General features: G+C 34.7%; 7 protein-coding genes across 7 annotated transcripts; 6 read left to right on the top strand and 1 right to left on the bottom strand.

Moving 5' to 3' along the window:
* On the top strand, positions 2,717–5,302 carry LOC104729642 (cyclin-B2-2). The gene is made up of 10 exons (XM_010448600.2): positions 2,717–3,025; positions 3,124–3,259; positions 3,355–3,414; positions 3,512–3,683; positions 3,768–3,914; positions 4,007–4,096; positions 4,193–4,414; positions 4,506–4,604; positions 4,700–4,878; positions 4,982–5,302. Exons 1-10 carry the CDS (start codon positions 2,962–2,964, stop codon positions 5,127–5,129), a joined length of 1,317 nt encoding a protein of 438 aa, XP_010446902.1. The 5' UTR covers positions 2,717–2,961; the 3' UTR covers positions 5,130–5,302.
* Positions 5,499–7,049, top strand: LOC104729639 (phosphoserine aminotransferase 1, chloroplastic). Its single transcript, XM_010448598.2, has one exon. The coding sequence runs from the start codon at positions 5,574–5,576 to the stop codon at positions 6,864–6,866; it is 1,293 nt and encodes a 430-aa protein (XP_010446900.1). The 5' UTR covers positions 5,499–5,573; the 3' UTR covers positions 6,867–7,049.
* LOC104729641 (serine acetyltransferase 4-like) lies at positions 6,951–9,468 on the bottom strand. The gene is made up of 10 exons (XM_010448599.2): positions 9,093–9,468; positions 8,460–8,657; positions 8,318–8,377; positions 8,114–8,209; positions 8,001–8,025; positions 7,833–7,927; positions 7,576–7,742; positions 7,400–7,473; positions 7,260–7,319; positions 6,951–7,154 (listed from the first exon to the last, which is right to left on the bottom strand). Exons 1-10 carry the CDS (start codon positions 9,297–9,299, stop codon positions 7,111–7,113), a joined length of 1,026 nt encoding a protein of 341 aa, XP_010446901.1. The 5' UTR covers positions 9,300–9,468; the 3' UTR covers positions 6,951–7,110.
* LOC104729638 (isocitrate dehydrogenase [NAD] regulatory subunit 3, mitochondrial-like) lies at positions 10,150–11,738 on the top strand. The gene is made up of 4 exons (XM_010448597.2): positions 10,150–10,736; positions 10,808–11,047; positions 11,141–11,219; positions 11,294–11,738. The coding sequence occupies exons 1-4, from the start codon at positions 10,224–10,226 to the stop codon at positions 11,566–11,568; spliced, it is 1,107 nt and encodes a 368-aa protein (XP_010446899.1). The 5' UTR covers positions 10,150–10,223; the 3' UTR covers positions 11,569–11,738.
* Positions 12,139–12,678, top strand: LOC109128128 (RPM1-interacting protein 4-like). Its single transcript, XM_019233929.1, has one exon. The coding sequence runs from the start codon at positions 12,361–12,363 to the stop codon at positions 12,568–12,570; it is 210 nt and encodes a 69-aa protein (XP_019089474.1). The 5' UTR covers positions 12,139–12,360; the 3' UTR covers positions 12,571–12,678.
* Positions 13,929–14,936, top strand: LOC104729637. The gene has a single exon (XM_010448596.1). It carries the CDS (start codon positions 14,009–14,011, stop codon positions 14,870–14,872), a length of 864 nt encoding a protein of 287 aa, XP_010446898.1. The 5' UTR covers positions 13,929–14,008; the 3' UTR covers positions 14,873–14,936.
* LOC104733128 (probable polygalacturonase At3g15720) lies at positions 16,182–18,392 on the top strand. Its single transcript, XM_010452738.1, has 10 exons — positions 16,182–16,211; positions 16,298–16,417; positions 16,555–16,692; positions 16,775–16,918; positions 16,995–17,024; positions 17,112–17,319; positions 17,552–17,633; positions 17,745–17,853; positions 17,944–18,057; positions 18,150–18,392. Exons 1-10 carry the CDS (start codon positions 16,182–16,184, stop codon positions 18,390–18,392), a joined length of 1,218 nt encoding a protein of 405 aa, XP_010451040.1.

Here is an 18,505-nt window from a genome sequence, read left to right as displayed (position 1 = left end):
GATATAATATGAGTTAAAATATCTCGTGACAGGATTATATAGCTGGACGGATTTATCAATATTTATATAAATTAAAAATATCATTAATTCCGTGTTACACGGGTAAAACATCATTTTATTATTTTGTTAATACTATCGGTATCAGAGAATATACATATCTAATTAAATTGATTAAATAAATATTATGTAAAAAATAAATTATATAGTTCATTTAATAATTATTATATAATTATAACATATTTAATTAATAAATACCATTTATAATTTAACCAACAAATACAATTTAATATAAAAAATCCAACGCTGTCTGATTCTATGGGCTTAATATCGTCTAAAGCCCATTGAAGCCCATAATCTTTATTCGTAGGTTGCTTTCAAGATGTAATATTTGCCGGTGCGATTTTGGTCTCGAGACTACAAAAGTACAAAGACTCGTTGTACTGCCCTAAGACTATCCTCATTAGCGTGTTTCTTAGTTGTTTTTTAAGGCAATTTTTAATAATAAAAAGGGAAAAAGAAACTTTGTTAAGAGAAAAGGAAAATTTTGTTGATTATTGGTAGAACCAAGTTAAGGTATTTCTTAGTAAAAAATATAGTAAAATAATAATTAATAACTTAAAATATTCAAAATTATTTTATATATCATAAAACATATTTTAATAATAAAAACATAAAATAACATACAACATTTAAAATTAAAACATAAAACATTAAAAAATAAAAACATAACACACAACATGAAGAGAGAACACACGAAAATGAAAGAGAAATGCCAAAAAAAATTTACCCCATTAGTCTCATTTCACCATTCATATTGCGTCACCTGTCCACTAAGAAACGTTTCTTTTGGTTCTAAAATTAGAAACGTTTCTTTCAATCCTTAACTTATGTTTCATTAATAGTTAATATCTATACTTAAGAAATTTTCTAAAAAACATCTAAGGACTACCAATGAGTATAGTCTCATACTATTATGCATGTGACATCCGAGCCCGACAATGACGTGACTTGTAAACTTTTGTGTTGACATATATTTATTAAATTCTATGTTTTTACTATTTAAAATTTAAACATTAACGTATACCGGTAACATTAGATATTAGAATAGTTTTCAATGTCAGAAGACAGAAAGACAGAGAAGGAAGCTCTTGAAGCTGTACTAATAAAAAAAAAAAAGAGAAAAGTAACATGGATTGCAATGATTTAAAGCTCTTTGTTTCCTAAATGCAGGTAGTGGAACGAAAAAAAAAAAAGAAGAAGTGATGTATGTTAGCTATTTTTACAGATAATTTTCAACATTAAACCCTTTTAACAGTCAAAACAAGAAAAAATGAGTTATAAAGTTCATATAAGAAACTTCTTCGATAATGTGTTGATGATTGGCAACAAAATTTTGAGTGTAAGTGTAAAATTATTACTTCAATAGGTATATGCATTAGCTAACTTTTACAATTCTCATAGATCTAAACTACTTGAAATACGACGATGTTGACAAAAAAAAAAAATGAAGGAAAAACTATGTTACTAATTTAACTTTCTTGAAAACAATATGACTAGATCTTCTTAGCACACAACTAAGTGTTTTTGTTTAATGTTTACGCAACTCCACAAGCCACATGCTTTGTTTTTCCAGAGACACTCACTAAGCTCGTACATCAGGCTTTTGATTTTCTTCTCAAAAGCAGTTCTGAGCCTAAAAATGGTTGAACAAAGCCCGTACCAATCATTAAGCTCTCTCTCTTACCTAATCTCCTTGTTAAAAATTGTGGGTTTAAGTAATTTTTGATTATTTTGTTATTCATTATTATCTGTAGAAATTTTAGTTGTTTAGAATTGATATTTGTAAATATCTTATTTTTAATATACTATTTTTTTTTTTACTTATCCTAGTTAAATTGTCTTAATTATCATTAATGATTTTTTTTTTTTTTTTTTTACTATTTTTGATGGCATTCTAATGTAAATTTTTACACTCTTTTTATTAAATGTAGTTCTCAATTAATATAGTAGGATATTATTTTGAATAATATCTAAGACTCTAATTCAACTTTTAACACTTTTCTAAAAATACAGAAATTAAAATTATCTAAATTTCAAATATGTAAGATACATCATAGATATTGAATAACAAACAAATTAGAAACATAATCACCTTCTGATTGACCATTCTAATGGAGAAGAAAATTCAATTACAATAATGATGACCAGAACTCATCTAGCCTAATTTTTAGATATCTCTAAATTAAATATTAACAAAAAAACTTCACCAAACACAAAAATGATAACACAACTGGCAAGAACACTTACTACAGTCTTACAGGGGGGGTCAGCATAATTCTCGGTAACAATAATTCTTTGGAAAGAGAGCAATGCTTTAACTTCTGGTAAATGACACAGATTAATAAGCTAAGATTATGATTACTGATTAGATAATTAATATGTTGACTTTACAGAACCGCGCCTACGGGAAGGATCTGGCTAGTAGTGGCAACGAGCCTTATTTGTCTGAAAAAGGCAAGAAAAATATATAAAAAAATAAAAATAGAAAAAGGAATAATAAATTTTAAAATCAAGAAAGAGAGAGAGAGAGCCACACCACACCACATGCCTTACTTCTTCAACCCCAACAAAAGAAAAAAAAAAAAAAGTTACCGTTGGCGTTAGACTGACTTAGAAGCAAATCGTTTCCTTCATGACCCAACGGTCATCTTAATCACCTAGCCGTTGCTCCTCTTCTCTCTTCAATCATAATAAAAATACAATATCTATTCTATTAAAAAAGGCAAAAACTTTAATTCTTTTGTCTCTCTCGCTTATTTCAATCCCCTTCTCTGACTCATCCTGATTCAATCAATTGCATCAGACAGAGAGAACAGAGAGCACAGAGAGAGATCCTTCTTCCTTTGATGCTCTTCTTCTTCCATTAGATTCTTCTCCAGGGAACACTATCCAAATCGAAGAATGGTTAATCCAGAGACTAATCGTAATCTCGTTGCCAAACCCATTACAGAGATTCATCTTCAAGGTAGTTTGTAAAAACCGAGTTTGATAGAGAGAATCTGAGAATTCTAGGGTTTCAAAAACATGATAAAAATCTGAATTTTTTTTTTTTTTTTTGGTCAGATGAGGATACGAGAAGCAGAAAAGTCGGAATAGAGATGAAGAGACAGAACAGGAGAGCATTGGGTGTGATTAACCAGAATCTCGTTGGTGCAAAAGCTTATCCTTGCGTTGTTAACAAGAGACGAGCCTTATCTCAGTAAATTACTCAACTCTTTCGAATCCTAAAGCTTGTCTCTTTTGTATCATCTCTGTTTAAAGATTTCTTATTTCTTTGGATTTTGTTTATTTCAGGAAAAAGCAAGGAAGCTGTGAGAAGAAGAAGCTTGATTCATTACATCCCTCAATTTCAAGGTCTATAAAAGTTTAAAGCTTTGGAAAAACGTTTCTCTGATTTTGTTTTTACTGAGAAAAGAGAGAAGATCTGAGATTGTTTTTTGAATATCTGCAGATCTCAAGAAGAGACCAAGAAGCTGAAACCATTGCTTCCAAGTAGTAGTGGTAACGAGTTTGGTGATTGTATATTCATTGATGAAGAAGAAGAAGAGGAGAAGAATGAAGCTACATTAGACCAACCTATGCCAATGTCGTTGGAGGAACTCTACATTGAATCTGATCCTATGGTAATTAATTTCATCAATCAATTACAATAGATCTTTATAGCTTGTAATGTAGTATTTCTAAAGAAGCTTTTTGTTTTTGGATAGGAGGAAGAAGTTGGGATGGAAGATATAATAGTTGAAGAAGAAGAAAAAGGAGAACCGGTTTTGGATATTGACGGATACGATGCAAACAACTCTCTTGCAGCTGTTGAATATGTTCAAGATCTATACGAATTCTACCGTAAAACCGAGGTATTGTTTTGTAAAATGTCTTTGAAGCAAAACCATAAGATATTTTGAGTTTTGTCTAAGACCATTTTCTATTGATTTTTGGTGATGTGCAGAGATTTAGTTGTGTTCCTCTAGATTACATGGCGCAACAGTTTGATATTACTGACAGAATGAGAGCAATACTTATTGATTGGCTCATCGAGGTATGCATATTCAAAGACTCTTTTGATACACAATGGTAATGGATTTATGATTGCATATAGAGAAGGCTGATTACGAACCTTATTGAATGTTTTCAGGTACATGACAAATTTGAGCTAATGAACGAGACATTGTTTCTGACAGTGAATCTTATAGATAGATTCTTGTCCAAGCAAGCTGTTGCAAGAAAGAAGCTTCAGCTTGTTGGTTTAGTTGCATTGCTTTTAGCTTGCAAGTACGAAGAGGTTTCAGTACCTATCGTTGACGATTTAGTTGTCATTTCGGACAAAGCTTATACGAGGAACGATGTTTTAGAAATGGTACAACCATAACTTAAAGAGTCTTCTTTCTTGTTTTGTTTTCCAAAACTTGAATTTTTTTTTATCTGACATCAAAAACCTCTGTGTGCAGGAGAAGATTATGCTTAGTACTTTGCAATTCAATATGTCGTTACCGACGCAATACCCTTTCTTGAAGAGGTTCCTTAAGGCAGCTCAATCAGACAAGAAGGTAAATTAGTTAAATCTATCAGTGACTTGTAACTAATAGCATATATATACTCATCAAACATTATGAATAACAACTATCTTGTTTACTGAAAACAGCTTGAGATCTTGGCGTCGTTCTTGATCGAGCTTGCTCTTGTTGACTATGAAATGCTTCAGTATCCACCATCCTTACTAGCCGCCACTGCAGTGTACACAGCTCAATGTACAATCCATGGCTTCAGTGAATGGAACAGTACTTGTGAATTCCACAGTCATTACTCTGAACATCAGCTCCTGTAAGTCATTATTATCCATTTGCACATCCTAAAAGATTGATCTTTATAACGAAATCACATACATAAACTGATCTTTGAATCGAATTGTGTTTTGTTATTGCAGAGAATGTTGTAGAAGAATGGTAAGACTGCATCAGAAAGCTTCAACGGATAAACTAACAGGAGTACATAGGAAATACAGCTCCTCCAAATTCGGATACATAGCAACAAAGTATGAAGCTGCACACTTTCTTGCGTCAGATTCTCACTAAAAGAGTGGAAAAATAGTAGTTTTGTTTATAGCTGCTAATAACATTTTCCCTCTCATTTTTTAGTTACAAAAAAGAAAACATCAACACAATAAGTTCAACACTTCCTCTGAATTTGATCTGTAATTTTTCTTTTATTGATATCTCAGCAATAAAATTCTCTAATATTCTGATTACCAATCATTCTTAAATTAATGATATTAAGATTGAGAATTTTAATTTGAACTCTTTTTCATCTACAAGATTTAAAAAAACACACATTGTAAATGAGTCCTTAACTAAACCAACCGCAGACAAAACTAGTGTCACCTAATAACATAAGACGTTGTCGTTTTCAATCTATATTTATATATGTCTCTCTCCCACCAAACTCTTTTTCAGATATTATTTGTAACTAAATAAAAAGTGTAAAGGTCAAAAACAGAGAGCTCCGAGAATCTCACCATCATGGCGGCGTCGGCGAACTCTTTCCTCGTCGGAAACAACACTCAGATCCCTGCTTTGAAACCCAGATCAACATCTCAATCCCTGCTTCACCTCAGCAAACCAAACACCATGAGCCTCGCCGGCAAAACCAAGCCCGTAGCGGTTCGATGCGTCGCTTCGAGTACGACTCAAGTTCAAGACGGAGTTAGATCCGGGTCCGTCGGATCCCAAGAACGTGTCTTTAACTTCGCGGCGGGTCCAGCAACTTTGCCTGAGAACGTTCTCTTAAAAGCTCAGGCGGATCTATACAACTGGCGTGGATCTGGGATGAGTGTGATGGAGATGAGTCATAGAGGCAAAGAGTTTCTCTCAATTATACAAAAAGCTGAATCTGATCTTCGTCAGCTCTGGGAGATTCCTCAGGAATATTCCGTTTTGTTCTTACAAGGTGGTGCCACTACACAGTTCGCTGCTCTGCCTCTCAATCTCTGTGAACCTGATGATACTGTCGATTTCGTTGTTACTGGCTCGTGGGGAGACAAAGCTGCCAAAGAAGCCAAGAAGTATTGCAAAACCAATGTGATTTGGTCTGGGAAATCTGAGAAATACACAAAGGTTCCATCTTTTGATGAGTTGGAGCAATCTCCGGACGCTAAGTATTTGCATATATGCGCTAATGAAACTATTCATGGTGTTGAGTTTAAAGATTACCCTGTTCCTAAGAATGGGATCTTGGTTGCTGATATGTCTTCTAACTTTTGTTCTAAGCCTGTTGATGTGTCTAAGTTTGGTGTGATCTACGGTGGTGCACAGAAGAACGTTGGTCCATCTGGTGTCACTATTGTAGTGATTCGTAAAGACTTGATTGGGAACGCTCAGGGTATTACACCGGTGATGCTTGATTACAAGATTCACGATGAGAACAGTTCGTTGTACAACACACCTCCTTGCTTTGGGATTTACATGTGTGGTCTTGTGTTTGAAGATCTGTTGGAGCAAGGTGGATTGAAAGAAGTGGAGAAGAAGAATCAGAGGAAAGCTGATTTGCTTTACAATGCTATTGAAGAAAGCAAAGGCTTTTACAGGTGTCCTGTTGAGAAATCAGTGAGGTCGTTGATGAATGTGCCTTTTACATTGGAGAAATCTGAATTGGAAGCTGAGTTTATCAAGGAAGCTGCGAAAGAGAAGATGGTGCAGCTTAAAGGGCATAGATCAGTGGGAGGTATGAGAGCTTCTATTTACAATGCAATGCCTTTGGCTGGTGTTGAAAAGCTTGTTGCTTTCATGAAAGATTTCCAGGCTAAGCATGCTTAAGTTTTAAGGGTTTTTGTTTTTTTGTTGTTGTTGTTGCATTTTGGTTTATGTTTGTTTGGTGATAATAAGCTTGAAAGCTTATGATTTGGTTTTCTTCCCTTTCCGGAATTAATAATAATGGTTAGCAATGTATCAAAATCTTTCTCCATCAATTGGAAAAGCAGGTTTGTTGTAACAAACAAAGAGCTTTGTTATTTGTTTGAAGTGATGATAAAATCGCCATTAGATAAATCTGCAGGTGTTCTCATATTCTCTTTTTAACGTTTCCTCTCTCTGCATCTCCTGAAACTGAAGATCCAATTTTTACAAAGAAGCATTACTCAGTTCAGGTCCCAGACTAAATTCTGATATACTGTATAAAAAAACAGAGTTCAGAGTAAGAATGTAAGTTACCATTTGGTATTGTGTGTCTATAAGAAACAGCTACATTTTGAAAGAACTCTCTGGTAGCATCTGCATGTACAAGTAACTATCATTCAGTTCACTACTAGAACCTGAGCAATGGAGAACAAAACCAATGTACCAAGACTAACCATGTTCCATTGTCAACGAAGGATCTTGCTCATCGATAAACCCGATTAGTTTCGCCGGATTCCCAGCCACCATGCTGCAGAAACACCCAAATAAAAGATCCATTTGAGAGATGTGTAAACAGAAAATCCCAAGGAGATTGGTTTTTTAGATGCATTTAACTATTTCAGCTTTATACCTATGAGAAGGAACATCCTTTAACACAAGTGAACCAGCAGCTATCATTGCTCCAGCGCCTATCTTAATGTTACCAAGTATAGTTACACATGCTCCAAGAAGAGCACCATCGCCTATATTTGGATGGCGGTCACCAGTTTCCTTCCCAGTTCCTCCTAATGTCACACCCTAGACATGAAAATACCAACTAGCTTCACTAACGTTGATGATACTTCTCTTTGTGTTTTGAAGAAATGAATTCAGAGAAGAGATCTGTACATGCAAAATTGAGACACGGTCGCCTATCACAGCAGTCTCACCTATGACCACACCAGTTCCATGATCCAACAATATTCCCTTCCCAATTCTTGCAGCTGAACCAAAAAAAACAAGTTAGTCTGATGCTAGATGTAAAAGCATAAGCAAGATATGAATCTGAAACTTTACCCGGATGGATATCAATTCCAAAAACCTGAGAGAAACCACTGACATGGATTAGAGATTGTACACCAAGACTATAAATATAACAATAACCTAAGAAGCTGTGGAAGTTACACTACCTCGCTTACTCGGCTTTGCAATGCCGATGCTAATAGTTTTCGTCCTTGCTTCCACAACTTATGCGCAACTCTATATGCCTCGAGCGCAAGATAGCCCTGTAGAACAAATTATTCTGGTAAAATGCACATGAAAACTCACTTAGCAGTCGTTTTGTACCAGCATAAGATTAAGAGAGATATCATTGTAATTGGTTAAGAAACTACCTTTAGATGTAAAACAGCCGAACTATACGATAGACAAGAAGGATCTCTGTCTTTGAATGCCTTCAACAAAACAAATACCAGTGCAGTCAGATTATCTGAAAATACTGTCTGAAACAAAAGAAAGATATTTAAGTGTTTATACCTGAACATCAAGACGAATCGAGTTCTGAATACCTCTGTCATGTACCATAACATTGCAAAAGATATCCATGAGTTGAGTTGCTAACAAGGTAGTGTTTTGGAGACGGTTAGCCAGAACAAAACTCAATGCTTGCTCTAAACAGTCATGGGACAAGATACTAGCATACAAGAAGCTACTCAAAACCGGCTCATTTTCTGCCTGTAAAAACACAACAGCGTTTCAACATTCATCATTGTAGGAACAATATGCACAACCACTGTTCCACAACTTGCCCTCAAGGATGGAGATTTCAACAAACATTAAGGCCTAAACATTATTAATATATAGTAGAATGTAGATGGATGAGACTTGAGAGCAATACGTAACATCAATTAAGTAACACCTAAAAGGTATCATAATTAAGTGCTTAAAGAGACAGATATCACATTTTTAGTGAGAGCACTTGACCCCACGGTCTTGTCCTATTCATATAAAAGGTACACAATATTAATGTCTTTATCAATTATCATAACCTTTGTAGAATCGAAGTTGATTAACAATATCAAAGTTTCTATCTTTGTGGAATTTAAGTTATGTATATGAAAAAGAAACTGTACAAGAACCGATTCTTATAAAGATACATGGAGAGAAAACCTCAAGCTTAGCTTCTGCTCTTATAGAATCCCAAATGGGGTCGTAACCAGAGTTGACAAAATCCAGCAAAACCGGGTCGTCGTCCACGGGAATAATGGTTCCTCTAGCGTAAACCGGGAAAACCCTCTCGAAAGGAAACTCATCGCCGGTCTTCACGTCGTCGTCTACGGCAGAAAAATCACAATTCCCGCCGTTCAAACTAGCCATGGCTGAAAAGAGAAGCAAATTGAAGAGTAGAGAGGATTACAAAAAAAAGTAGGAAACCCTCTTTTAAAACAGAGTGATTGATACTTTTTTCTTAATTGGGTTGGAATCGAAATAGCGACAATCAAAAAGGTAAAGGAAAAAAAGGAAAGAAAGTAAAACTGAAGTCTTGTGTTTGTGTCCACACTGTTGTGTGTTTGGAATGTTTCATGAGAATTTAGATGTGGTCTGGTCTCTTTCTCTTTCTCTTTGCTCTTGTTTGTTGTGATGCGTGTGACCGTGATTCAGTCCAAGTTCTTAATACCATTGCGAGAGAGAATCCAAATTATTTGGAAGTATCCTTTATATATTATAATAATATACTTTAAGCGTACCACACGAAGTGGGACGTGAACTATATAAGATTAAATGGTCGTAAAACACTTTTCACTTTTAAAGTCTACCACAGTTTTACACAGCTGACTTTACACATGCTTCTTTTGTAAGGGAAAATATAATCTGTTGTTTCTCATATTCGTTTTGTGACTCAAAATCTAGAAGACAGAAAAGTTTATGTTCTAGACAATTCTAGTTCTAGAAAAAGAGAACTATGTGCATTAATTTAAAAAAACATCGTGTAAGTGTAACTTTATAAATGTTTGTTATTAAAAAAAAACATATATATAGAGATGATTTTGGGGAAAATTAAAGATTACAAATTCCTTGATTTATCAGCAAATTAGGCATACCAAGGAATATCATCAATTAAATTCGTTTTCGTATTTATATTTTCAATTGCAAGGATTCGTATTTATATTTTGTACAAAAAATAATAATGGGCAAAAAGAGAATAAGAATAAATCTGACAGGAGGCATAAAACGCCGCATGCAAATCGCCGAAATCGATCAACGTCGCTTTGAAACCCTAAAAAAAAACTAAATCCACCAATGGCGAGAAGATCCGCTTCGATGCTGAGTCGCCTTCTGGCGAATCCGTCGTCTCCATTCACCGCACCGTCCCGATCCATCACCTACATGCCTAGACCCGGAGACGGAGCCCCACGAATCGTAACCCTAATCCCCGGCGATGGAATCGGACCTTTAGTGACCGGTGCGGTTGAACAGGTCATGGAAGCGATGCACGCACCGGTGCATTTCGAACGGTACGAGGTTAGAGGCAACATGAGGAAAGTCCCTGAAGAAGTGATCGAGTCTGTGAAGAGAAACAAGGTTTGTCTCAAAGGTGGGTTAGCGACTCCTGTTGGTGGTGGTGTCAGTTCTTTGAACATGCAGTTGAGGAAAGAACTCGATATCTACGCTTCTCTTGTCAATTGCATCAATGTCCCTGGCTTAGTGACACGACACGAGAATGTTGACATTGTTGTCATTAGAGAGAACACTGAAGGAGAGTATTCAGGACTTGAGCATGAGGTTGTTCCTGGTGTTGTCGAGAGCCTTAAGGTAACCATCGAAATTGGTTTTAGTCCAAATTGTGATCTTTTTGTTTAATTACCTTATATATGTTGTTGTAGGTTATAACAAAGTTTTGTTCTGAGAGGATTGCGAGATATGCATTTGAGTATGCATATCTGAACAATAGGAAGAAAGTGACTGCTGTTCATAAAGCTAACATTATGAAGCTTGCGGATGGGCTCTTCCTCGAATCTTGCAGAGAGGTTGCTAAAAAATATTCGGGGATTACTTACAATGAAATCATCGTTGACAATTGTTGTATGCAGCTTGTCGCTAAGCCCGAGCAGTTTGATGTTATGGTAATACTCTACTTTATATATGTCCTTTATCTAATGGATATTGTCTGTTGGTTTTTGCAAATTATAATATTATTCTAATCATGTTTGTTTCAGGTGACGCCTAATTTGTATGGTAACCTTATAGCAAACACGGCGGCTGGAATAGCCGGTGGCACTGGAGTGATGCCTGGAGGTTTGTCCATAAATACATATCAGTTGAAGTTATAGTCTTTCTTAAAATGACATTTCTTGGTTTGTTGGGAACAGGAAATGTTGGTGCAGAACATGCTATATTTGAGCAAGGCGCATCAGCAGGGAACGTGGGGAATGATAAGATAGTGGAGCAGAAGAAAGCTAATCCGGTGGCTTTACTTCTCTCATCAGCTATGATGCTTAGACATCTCCGGTTTCCTACTTTTGCTGATCGGCTTGAGACCGCAGTGAAACAAGTGATACAAGAAGGGAAATGTAGAACGAAAGATCTTGGAGGTGATTGTACCACGCAAGAAGTTGTCGATGCTGTCATAGCAGCTCTTGAGTGATGCCCATGTGAGCCTCTCTGCTTCTTCGTCTTTCGTCTTTTTTCATAAAGTGTTGGTTTCCTCTGTTTTCTATTGCTATTGTTTGGTTGATTGATTTTATTTGATCATTTTTCTCTTCTGATTCATATCCGACCTCGTGTTTGAGCATTACCTCTATGGTTACATAATAATAAAATGGATTCCTAATAAAATCAATAAAGACAGAAGCAGTTTTTGTTTATTAAGCAAAGAGTTTATTCTCTTTTTGTATCAAATTCGGCAAAATATATTATTACTTGTAGTAATCTTGGCTGTTCCTATTTCCGAAATCTGGTTTAACATATTTTCAGATGCTCACAACGTTATCATATCTAATTCACGTACATGTACACGTATACAATGTAGCATAGAAAACATTAATTAGGGGTTTTACAGAGTATAAACAGAGCAGCCTCATGGGTATAAGAATTTTGCTATAATTAGGGGTTTAACAGGCTGCGACGCGCAAAGACCAACGATTTTGTACCTCAGGAAAGATTTAAGAAGAAGTGAAAAAAAGGAATATCCTCATTTCCGTGTCGCATACGAGTACAATCCGTAGGAAGATTTCAAAACTCAACCTTCTACTTCTCTGTTTTTGTTCATTTGTTTCCGCTTTGTTGAGATCTCCCACCTATAAAATACATCCTTGGTCCATCATCTCTCGATCTCAGAACAAAAGACATTGAAGAAGAACAAAGAACAACAACAGAAAGAAGGAAACGCTTTGTTTTTGAGAAGTTTTGCTCTGTTTTCTTGATTCTGAAGATTGAAATGGCATCGAACAGTGAAGCAAGGCCTCTGCCAAAATTCGGAGAATGGGATGTGAATGATCCAGCGACGGCTGATGGATTCACCGTTATATTTACTAAAGCTGGGGAGGACAAGAAAACAGGTCGGAGCTCCAGCAAGGCAGCTTCACAGAGGAAACGAGATGGCGCTAAACCTACGGCCAAGAAATGGCTCTGTTTTACCTTTTCTTGATTTCTTGTAACTCAAGTAATCATTTGAGAATAGCATTGAGAAACTTTTGTCGTAGAACTTTTTTTCATTAATCATTTGTTTAGCATTTCTCTTTATAACATGTCAAGATATTGAATTAATAGAAATGCTTAGACATTACCAAAATATACTGCTAAATTGCTAATACATCATTATTGAGAAACGTTTGGCTAGTTAGCATTGATACTGTTCTATTCCCTGGGACCTGTATATGCTTCTTAGTATTCTTACGTTAACGTTTATTGTCCTTGTCCATTTACACTCTTCTTATAAGAAATAAATTTGGAACAAATTATGTGATATTTTATGGATACTTTTACTGTGCTTTCCCTGATGATTCCTAAAGGAAAAAACAAATTTCCTTGTGTAAATATCTAAATCTCAACCGAAATTAGATATGTTCTCTGGTTAATCAGACAACAGTATCTGATCAAAGATTGTTCTGCTCTTTTCTCTTTGTGCAGAAGTTAGAGAAGCGATACGGTAATCTCCGGTGATTATATACTTTCTCTAAAGACAAAAGGAAAAAGACCATAAAGAAGAATATTTTTTAACGCTAAGTAGCCAAGTGCAGGGTATGGTGACGTTTCAGTGAAATTAGATTGCTAATCATTGAGAGCCAAAAGAGAAGACAATGTTCATAGCATCAATTAGAGGAAGATTTACAAAGGACAAGTGGTCAACATTGTGGTAATACTCTATTCTTTTTCAGATGACTCCCTTCAAATCATTTGGTAAATTATAGTATTCCTTTATTTTTTGGGGCTTATTTCTTCTCTCTTCTGTGATGTTCTTTTTCTCTATATTAGTGTATTACAACTTCTGTCTCTCTGTCTCCCATTAAAATAACAGAAATACTACGGAAATAAATACGCACTATGAGTAGGAAATGAATCGTACCACGACTTTATTGAACAAGATTCTCCTACTACTCTTATTGTTTAAAACCCTAGATTCTTGGACCCTATAATGAATGGCCTTAGCTTTTTTTTTCTTTAGGTAAAATATTTGTTTATATGTTTAAATCTCTCCTTGGAAAACGTTTCTATGAGTTGTCGTGTTTTTATTTCCTGATGAAACAGATCTTTGAGTTTGCCAGCGATGACAGAGGAGGCAAAGAGGGACAAGTTAGGAGACAAGATAATCATAATAATCAAGATAGCTCGACGTTGCTTGTTTCATGACACATAAAGATGATTAAAATAAGCAAAAACGGATAATTTTGCAGATATTCTCACTTTATAAGGTTTTGACACATGCCCAATTTGCTCTTACATACCTTTTAAAGGGTCCTTTTGGATTTTTCTGTAACGTTTTCCTCTAATATATATCTTTTGGAGTCTCTGAACCTTATTGACCCACCATCACCCATTTCCAAGTTTAAGGCTTTTGATTTCTCTGTTTTGCTTCAGAGCTAAAAATGGCTGAATCATCTTCTTCAGCGGCGACTACGCATTTACCTGCTAGGTCTATTAGTTTGCCTACAAGACTAATCCATTCTAAAGCACAGAGAGTTGAAGAAGAAGTGAAAAAGATTCAAGCTTTAAACTCTTCTTCATCAGCTTCTTCTAGGATCCAACTTGGACTTGCCAAGCTCGTGGAGCTCTATGACTTTGTCAATGAACAAGTCATATGTTCTCCTCAAGGCCAAAAAGCTCTCCGCCTTGGTCGCAACGCGAAACTTGTGGAAGACGCTCTTGATGAATCCATCTTGTTACTCGATGTCTCTGACTTCACAAGAGACTTGATAGAAACATTCATGGAGCAGATACAAGTCCTTCAATCTGCTCTACGTAGACGCGGAGGAGATCTCTCTTCCGTTCAATCCGAGATCCGAGCTTACATTAGCTTTCAGAAGACATTCAAGAACGCAGCAGCGAGACAACTTAAATCCCTTGCAAGAACACAAACAAAGAAGAAACCCTCGGTTATCAAACAATCCGGTGACCTCGATCAACATTCTTCTATGATCTCCAATATCCTAAGTCAATCAAATGCATCAACAATCTCTATTTTCAAGTCACTCTTGCAGTTTCTTACTAATTCTCCCGTTGAGAAACAGAGGAAGAATGGTGAAACTGGATGTGTAGAGAACTCGATGATCCGTTCATTCTATGGAAGAATCATCCGTAGGAAAATAGGGAAGGTCATTGATGCGCAAACGATGCTCGGGAGATTAGCTATGCTTAGTTTTAGCCTTGAAGCAATTAAGGATGAGTTGAGTTACTTATCAAGACGACTTATTCAAAATAGAGCGTCTCTCTTGAACATTGTGACTCCTTAACAAAAATAGTTTGCATATTTTGTGTAAATCCAGGTCTTATAGAGATAAAATTATTATAGGACTACTGTCTACTTCCATAAAATTCTTTTTTTGAATCTTTTGTGGTTAGGATTGGATTTTTGTACATGAATTGATCCGGTAAAAAAAATAATAACAAAAAGTACAAAACAAAAAAAGGAGCATGTGAATATATTCCTAAACCTATGTGGTGCATCATCATCGGTCACTTAAGACATCACATGCTGAACAAACTTACCAAACTTGATTATTGTTGTCTTCTAGCCTCGTGTCGCTCACGTCACGTGCTTGTCGTGCGAAATTATCTTTACCTAAAGTTTTGTTTACCAATTTTTATTCTATATGACATGTTATTATTTTGTGTACGATGATGATCCACGAGAGCATACAACTCAGAAACAAATAATTGTTTCTTCCCCGAGAATAAACAATTTAAATTAAAGAAATTCTTTATTTTGTTTGGTTCATGATATGCCAACGAGCATTACAGTCCATGTTATATGGTTTAAAGTTTGAGAAATCTTGTGGGTATAGATTAGTGATTAATGTTTTATCTATTACAAATACATAAAAGTGTTTGACTTTTGATTTTTTTTTTTTTTTCATCAAAACATAGAGTGCTGGATTTGTATGGTCGACATCAGAAAAAAAGAGAGTAGTCTATGAAGTTCAAAGTATTATACCAAAAACGCCTAATTTAAGCACGTCACATTTATCATGGATCTAATATGTTCAGGAATTCTGACATCGCCTTAACCACAACCTAATGACTATTTTGAGCTTTTCTCCTCCGTGAACTCCGACCACTTTTTTGGCTTTCGACCACCACTATTTTCTTTTTACTGCGTCCTTAAAATCGGCGGCCTCAGTGAGATCTCTGTAATTTATTCTGACTAATTCATTCTTTTTACTGCGTCCTCTTTGTTTTTACTGCGTCCTCTTTCTTTGTAACAACTCCTTAACGTTTTCTCACTAATTCATTCTGAAGGCATAGAGAGAGTGAGAAGTATCCAAATTCTTTTCTCTTCACCTTCGTCAGCTTGTGAAACACATACCACATATGCTACATCATAATAAATGAAATGCATGTAATGCTTTAGAAATATTGTATTGAGGTCAAAAAAAAAGAAATATTGTATATGTACGTAGGTGTATTGTTAATATTATATGAAGGACGCAAAATTTAGCTACAATTTGGATGTATAAAGGGGGAAACTATATATGTGTATACTTCATATTTACGTAGATTCACATAACTGAAACACATACAAAACAACTACCTAGACATTCAATGGATTTTCATCATCGCCATTTATCGATGGTACACATCAGATCAATCCACTTTCTAATTGTATTTATTCATTACTTGTTTATTCTAACGTTTTGCTTTTTTTTTGAGTGTATTAGGAAACCACATTACGTGTTTGGATCTGGATAAATTTCTTATGTTTTGTCCTCGTAAACGGTCAAAATTACAACGTACTTAATTATGGTGCTAAAGGAGATGGTCAAACTGATGATTCAGAGGTAAATTATTACTATTTTTTTCTTTCTAGTTTTTAGTTATTTTTGCTTAGAATGATTTTTTAGAATTAATCTTGATTATCTTCTTTTTCTAAAAATATACTTTTAGTTAATGTTCTAAAAACCAATTCTGTAAAAAGGTTTTTGAGCAAGCATGGAATGATACATGTGGTGGAGACGGAGACATCAAAACACTTCTTATTCCTTTAGACAAAACATTTTTACTTCAGCCTACGGTGTTCCAAGGTCCATGTAAATCTAGCTCTATAAAAGTTCAGGTACATAGACAATTAATCTGCAAATTTTTTTTATGAGAGAAAAATTAGATCACCAGTAAAATTTGCTTTTGTTTTTTTTAAGTTGGATGGAGTTATCATAGCACCTAGCGATAAAGGAGCCTCGTCCAATCCCACCCCTAAAACGTGGATCAAATTTTCATATGTGTCTGGTCTAATGATCGTTGGTTCTGGAACGATTAATGGTCGTGGTTTAACTTTTTGGGAGGTGACAATTTGATATATCACAATTTTTACTCGATTTTTAATTCACTGTAACAAAATCATAGTTTTTTTTTTTTCAGCTAAATTTGAAAGCTTCTCAACGACCTACCGTAAGTATATCTACTAAATTAGCTATCCATTATTTGAAAAAAAAAGAATTTATTACAATCTTCATATATTGCTATTTTTTTTTGTAGGCATTACATATTAGCAAATGTGATAACTTTAGGATAAATGGGCTAACCTCGATTGATAGTGCAAAAAACCATATATCAATCAACAAATACAACACTGTTGCAATATCAAACATAAATCTTTTTGCACCTGAGACAAGTCCCAATACAGATGGAATTGATATAAGTGAATCAACTAATATCAACATATTTGACTCTACAATTCAAACGGGTGCGTACTTATTAATCAATTATTTTAGTATTCTTTTTAAAAAATATGAATGGCGCACAAAACAAATGAAGCATAGTAATTTGAAGATGAGATTTTTTTTATAACTATTAGTTTATTATAGTTCCAGCTTTTATGTATTTGCAATTTCCTTTCTGAAAAGACTAATTTATTTTTTAGAACATGAAAGACAACATAATAACATTCATTTGAATTTCAATTATTAAATTCTCAGGGGATGATTGTATAGCAATCAACAGTGGAAGTTCTAATATCAACATCACAGGAATTAATTGTGGACCAGGTCATGGAATAAGGTAATTCATGATATTAATTAAAAAATTAGTTTACATTATGAATAAAAAGCTTACTTACAAAGAAAAAAGGTTGAAAGTATTCATTATTTTATTATTATTATTGGACAACAGTGTAGGAAGTCTAGGAGCCGGTGGAGCAGAGGCTACAGTTAGTAATGTACAAGTGACTCATTGCACTTTCAATCAGACGACGAATGGAGCTAGAATCAAAACATGGCTGGTATATATATCTACATTCATTTGTATATACTAATTGTTACCTTTTATATCTAAATTAATATTAATCATTCAATATCATCTTAATATTTAGGGTGGACAAGGATATGCAAGAAACATAAGTTTTACCGACATCACACTCATTAACACAAAAAATCCAATTATAATTGACCAACAATATATAGATAAAGGACGTCTTGTTTCCGAGGTAAACTTTTTCTTAGTACTTTATAAATCAAATTATATATCCTATTTGGAAGCATAATAATAATTATAAAATTATATATATTTATGTTATAGGAATCAGCAGTGGCGATTAGCAATGTAAAGTATATCGATTTTCACGGGACAACATCGAATAAAAATGCTATAACGATTAAGTGTAGTGAAACCACACATTGCATAGACGTCGTTATGGATGGAATTGATATTACCATGGTGGATGGAGGAAAACCTAAAGTTAATTGCCAATATGTTGATGGGGAGTCTAGTGATAATGATCTAATGCGTAACTGCTTTAAAAATAACACTAGTACTAATTAGTGATGTCCATAAAAAAACCTATAGAAATCTTGAGTGAAATGATATTTGAATACCATGAATGATATTTGAATGTCTTTTTATTCTCTCTCTTTTACTTATCAAATAGAAATTAA

The sequence above is a fragment of the Camelina sativa genome, chromosome 12, assembly GCF_000633955.1.
Source record: "Camelina sativa cultivar DH55 chromosome 12, Cs, whole genome shotgun sequence".
NCBI classification, from domain to species: domain Eukaryota; kingdom Viridiplantae; phylum Streptophyta; class Magnoliopsida; order Brassicales; family Brassicaceae; genus Camelina; species Camelina sativa.
Note: the sequence above shows the minus strand (reverse complement) of the source record. Positions and strands in the feature narration are given on the sequence as shown.

What these genes read in the sequence shown, in the direction of transcription:
- LOC104733128 (XM_010452738.1), top strand. Translation starts at nt 16,182, where the DNA reads ATGGATTTTCATCATCGCCATTTATCGATG. An exon ending in TGACTCTACAATTCAAACGG is followed by an intron (nt 17,320 to 17,551) that starts GTGCGTACTTAT and finishes TTAAATTCTCAG; the next exon opens with GGGATGATTGTATAGCAATC. An exon ending in CTAGAATCAAAACATGGCTG is followed by an intron (nt 17,854 to 17,943) that starts GTATATATATCT and finishes CTTAATATTTAG; the next exon opens with GGTGGACAAGGATATGCAAG.
- LOC109128128 (XM_019233929.1), top strand. Translation starts at nt 12,361, where the DNA reads ATGGCATCGAACAGTGAAGCAAGGCCTCTGCCAAAATTCGGAGAATGG.
- LOC104729637 (XM_010448596.1), top strand. Translation starts at nt 14,009, where the DNA reads ATGGCTGAATCATCTTCTTCAGCGGCGACTACGCATTTACCTGCTAGG.
- LOC104729642 (XM_010448600.2), top strand. Translation starts at nt 2,962, where the DNA reads ATGGTTAATCCAGAGACTAATCGTAATCTCGTTGCCAAACCCATTACA. An exon ending in TTATTGATTGGCTCATCGAG is followed by an intron (nt 4,097 to 4,192) that starts GTATGCATATTC and finishes GAATGTTTTCAG; the next exon opens with GTACATGACAAATTTGAGCT. An exon ending in TACTCTGAACATCAGCTCCT is followed by an intron (nt 4,879 to 4,981) that starts GTAAGTCATTAT and finishes TTGTTATTGCAG; the next exon opens with AGAATGTTGTAGAAGAATGG.
- LOC104729639 (XM_010448598.2), top strand. Translation starts at nt 5,574, where the DNA reads ATGGCGGCGTCGGCGAACTCTTTCCTCGTCGGAAACAACACTCAGATC.
- LOC104729638 (XM_010448597.2), top strand. Translation starts at nt 10,224, where the DNA reads ATGGCGAGAAGATCCGCTTCGATGCTGAGTCGCCTTCTGGCGAATCCG. An exon ending in CCGAGCAGTTTGATGTTATG is followed by an intron (nt 11,048 to 11,140) that starts GTAATACTCTAC and finishes TGTTTGTTTCAG; the next exon opens with GTGACGCCTAATTTGTATGG. An exon ending in CACTGGAGTGATGCCTGGAG is followed by an intron (nt 11,220 to 11,293) that starts GTTTGTCCATAA and finishes TGTTGGGAACAG; the next exon opens with GAAATGTTGGTGCAGAACAT.
- LOC104729641 (XM_010448599.2), bottom strand. Translation starts at nt 9,299, where the DNA reads ATGGCTAGTTTGAACGGCGGGAATTGTGATTTTTCTGCCGTAGACGAC. An exon ending in TGCAAAGCCGAGTAAGCGAG is followed by an intron (nt 8,026 to 8,113) that starts GTAGTGTAACTT and finishes GGTTTCTCTCAG; the next exon opens with GTTTTTGGAATTGATATCCA. An exon ending in TAGACACACAATACCAAATG is followed by an intron (nt 7,155 to 7,259) that starts GTAACTTACATT and finishes TTGGATCTTCAG; the next exon opens with TTTCAGGAGATGCAGAGAGA.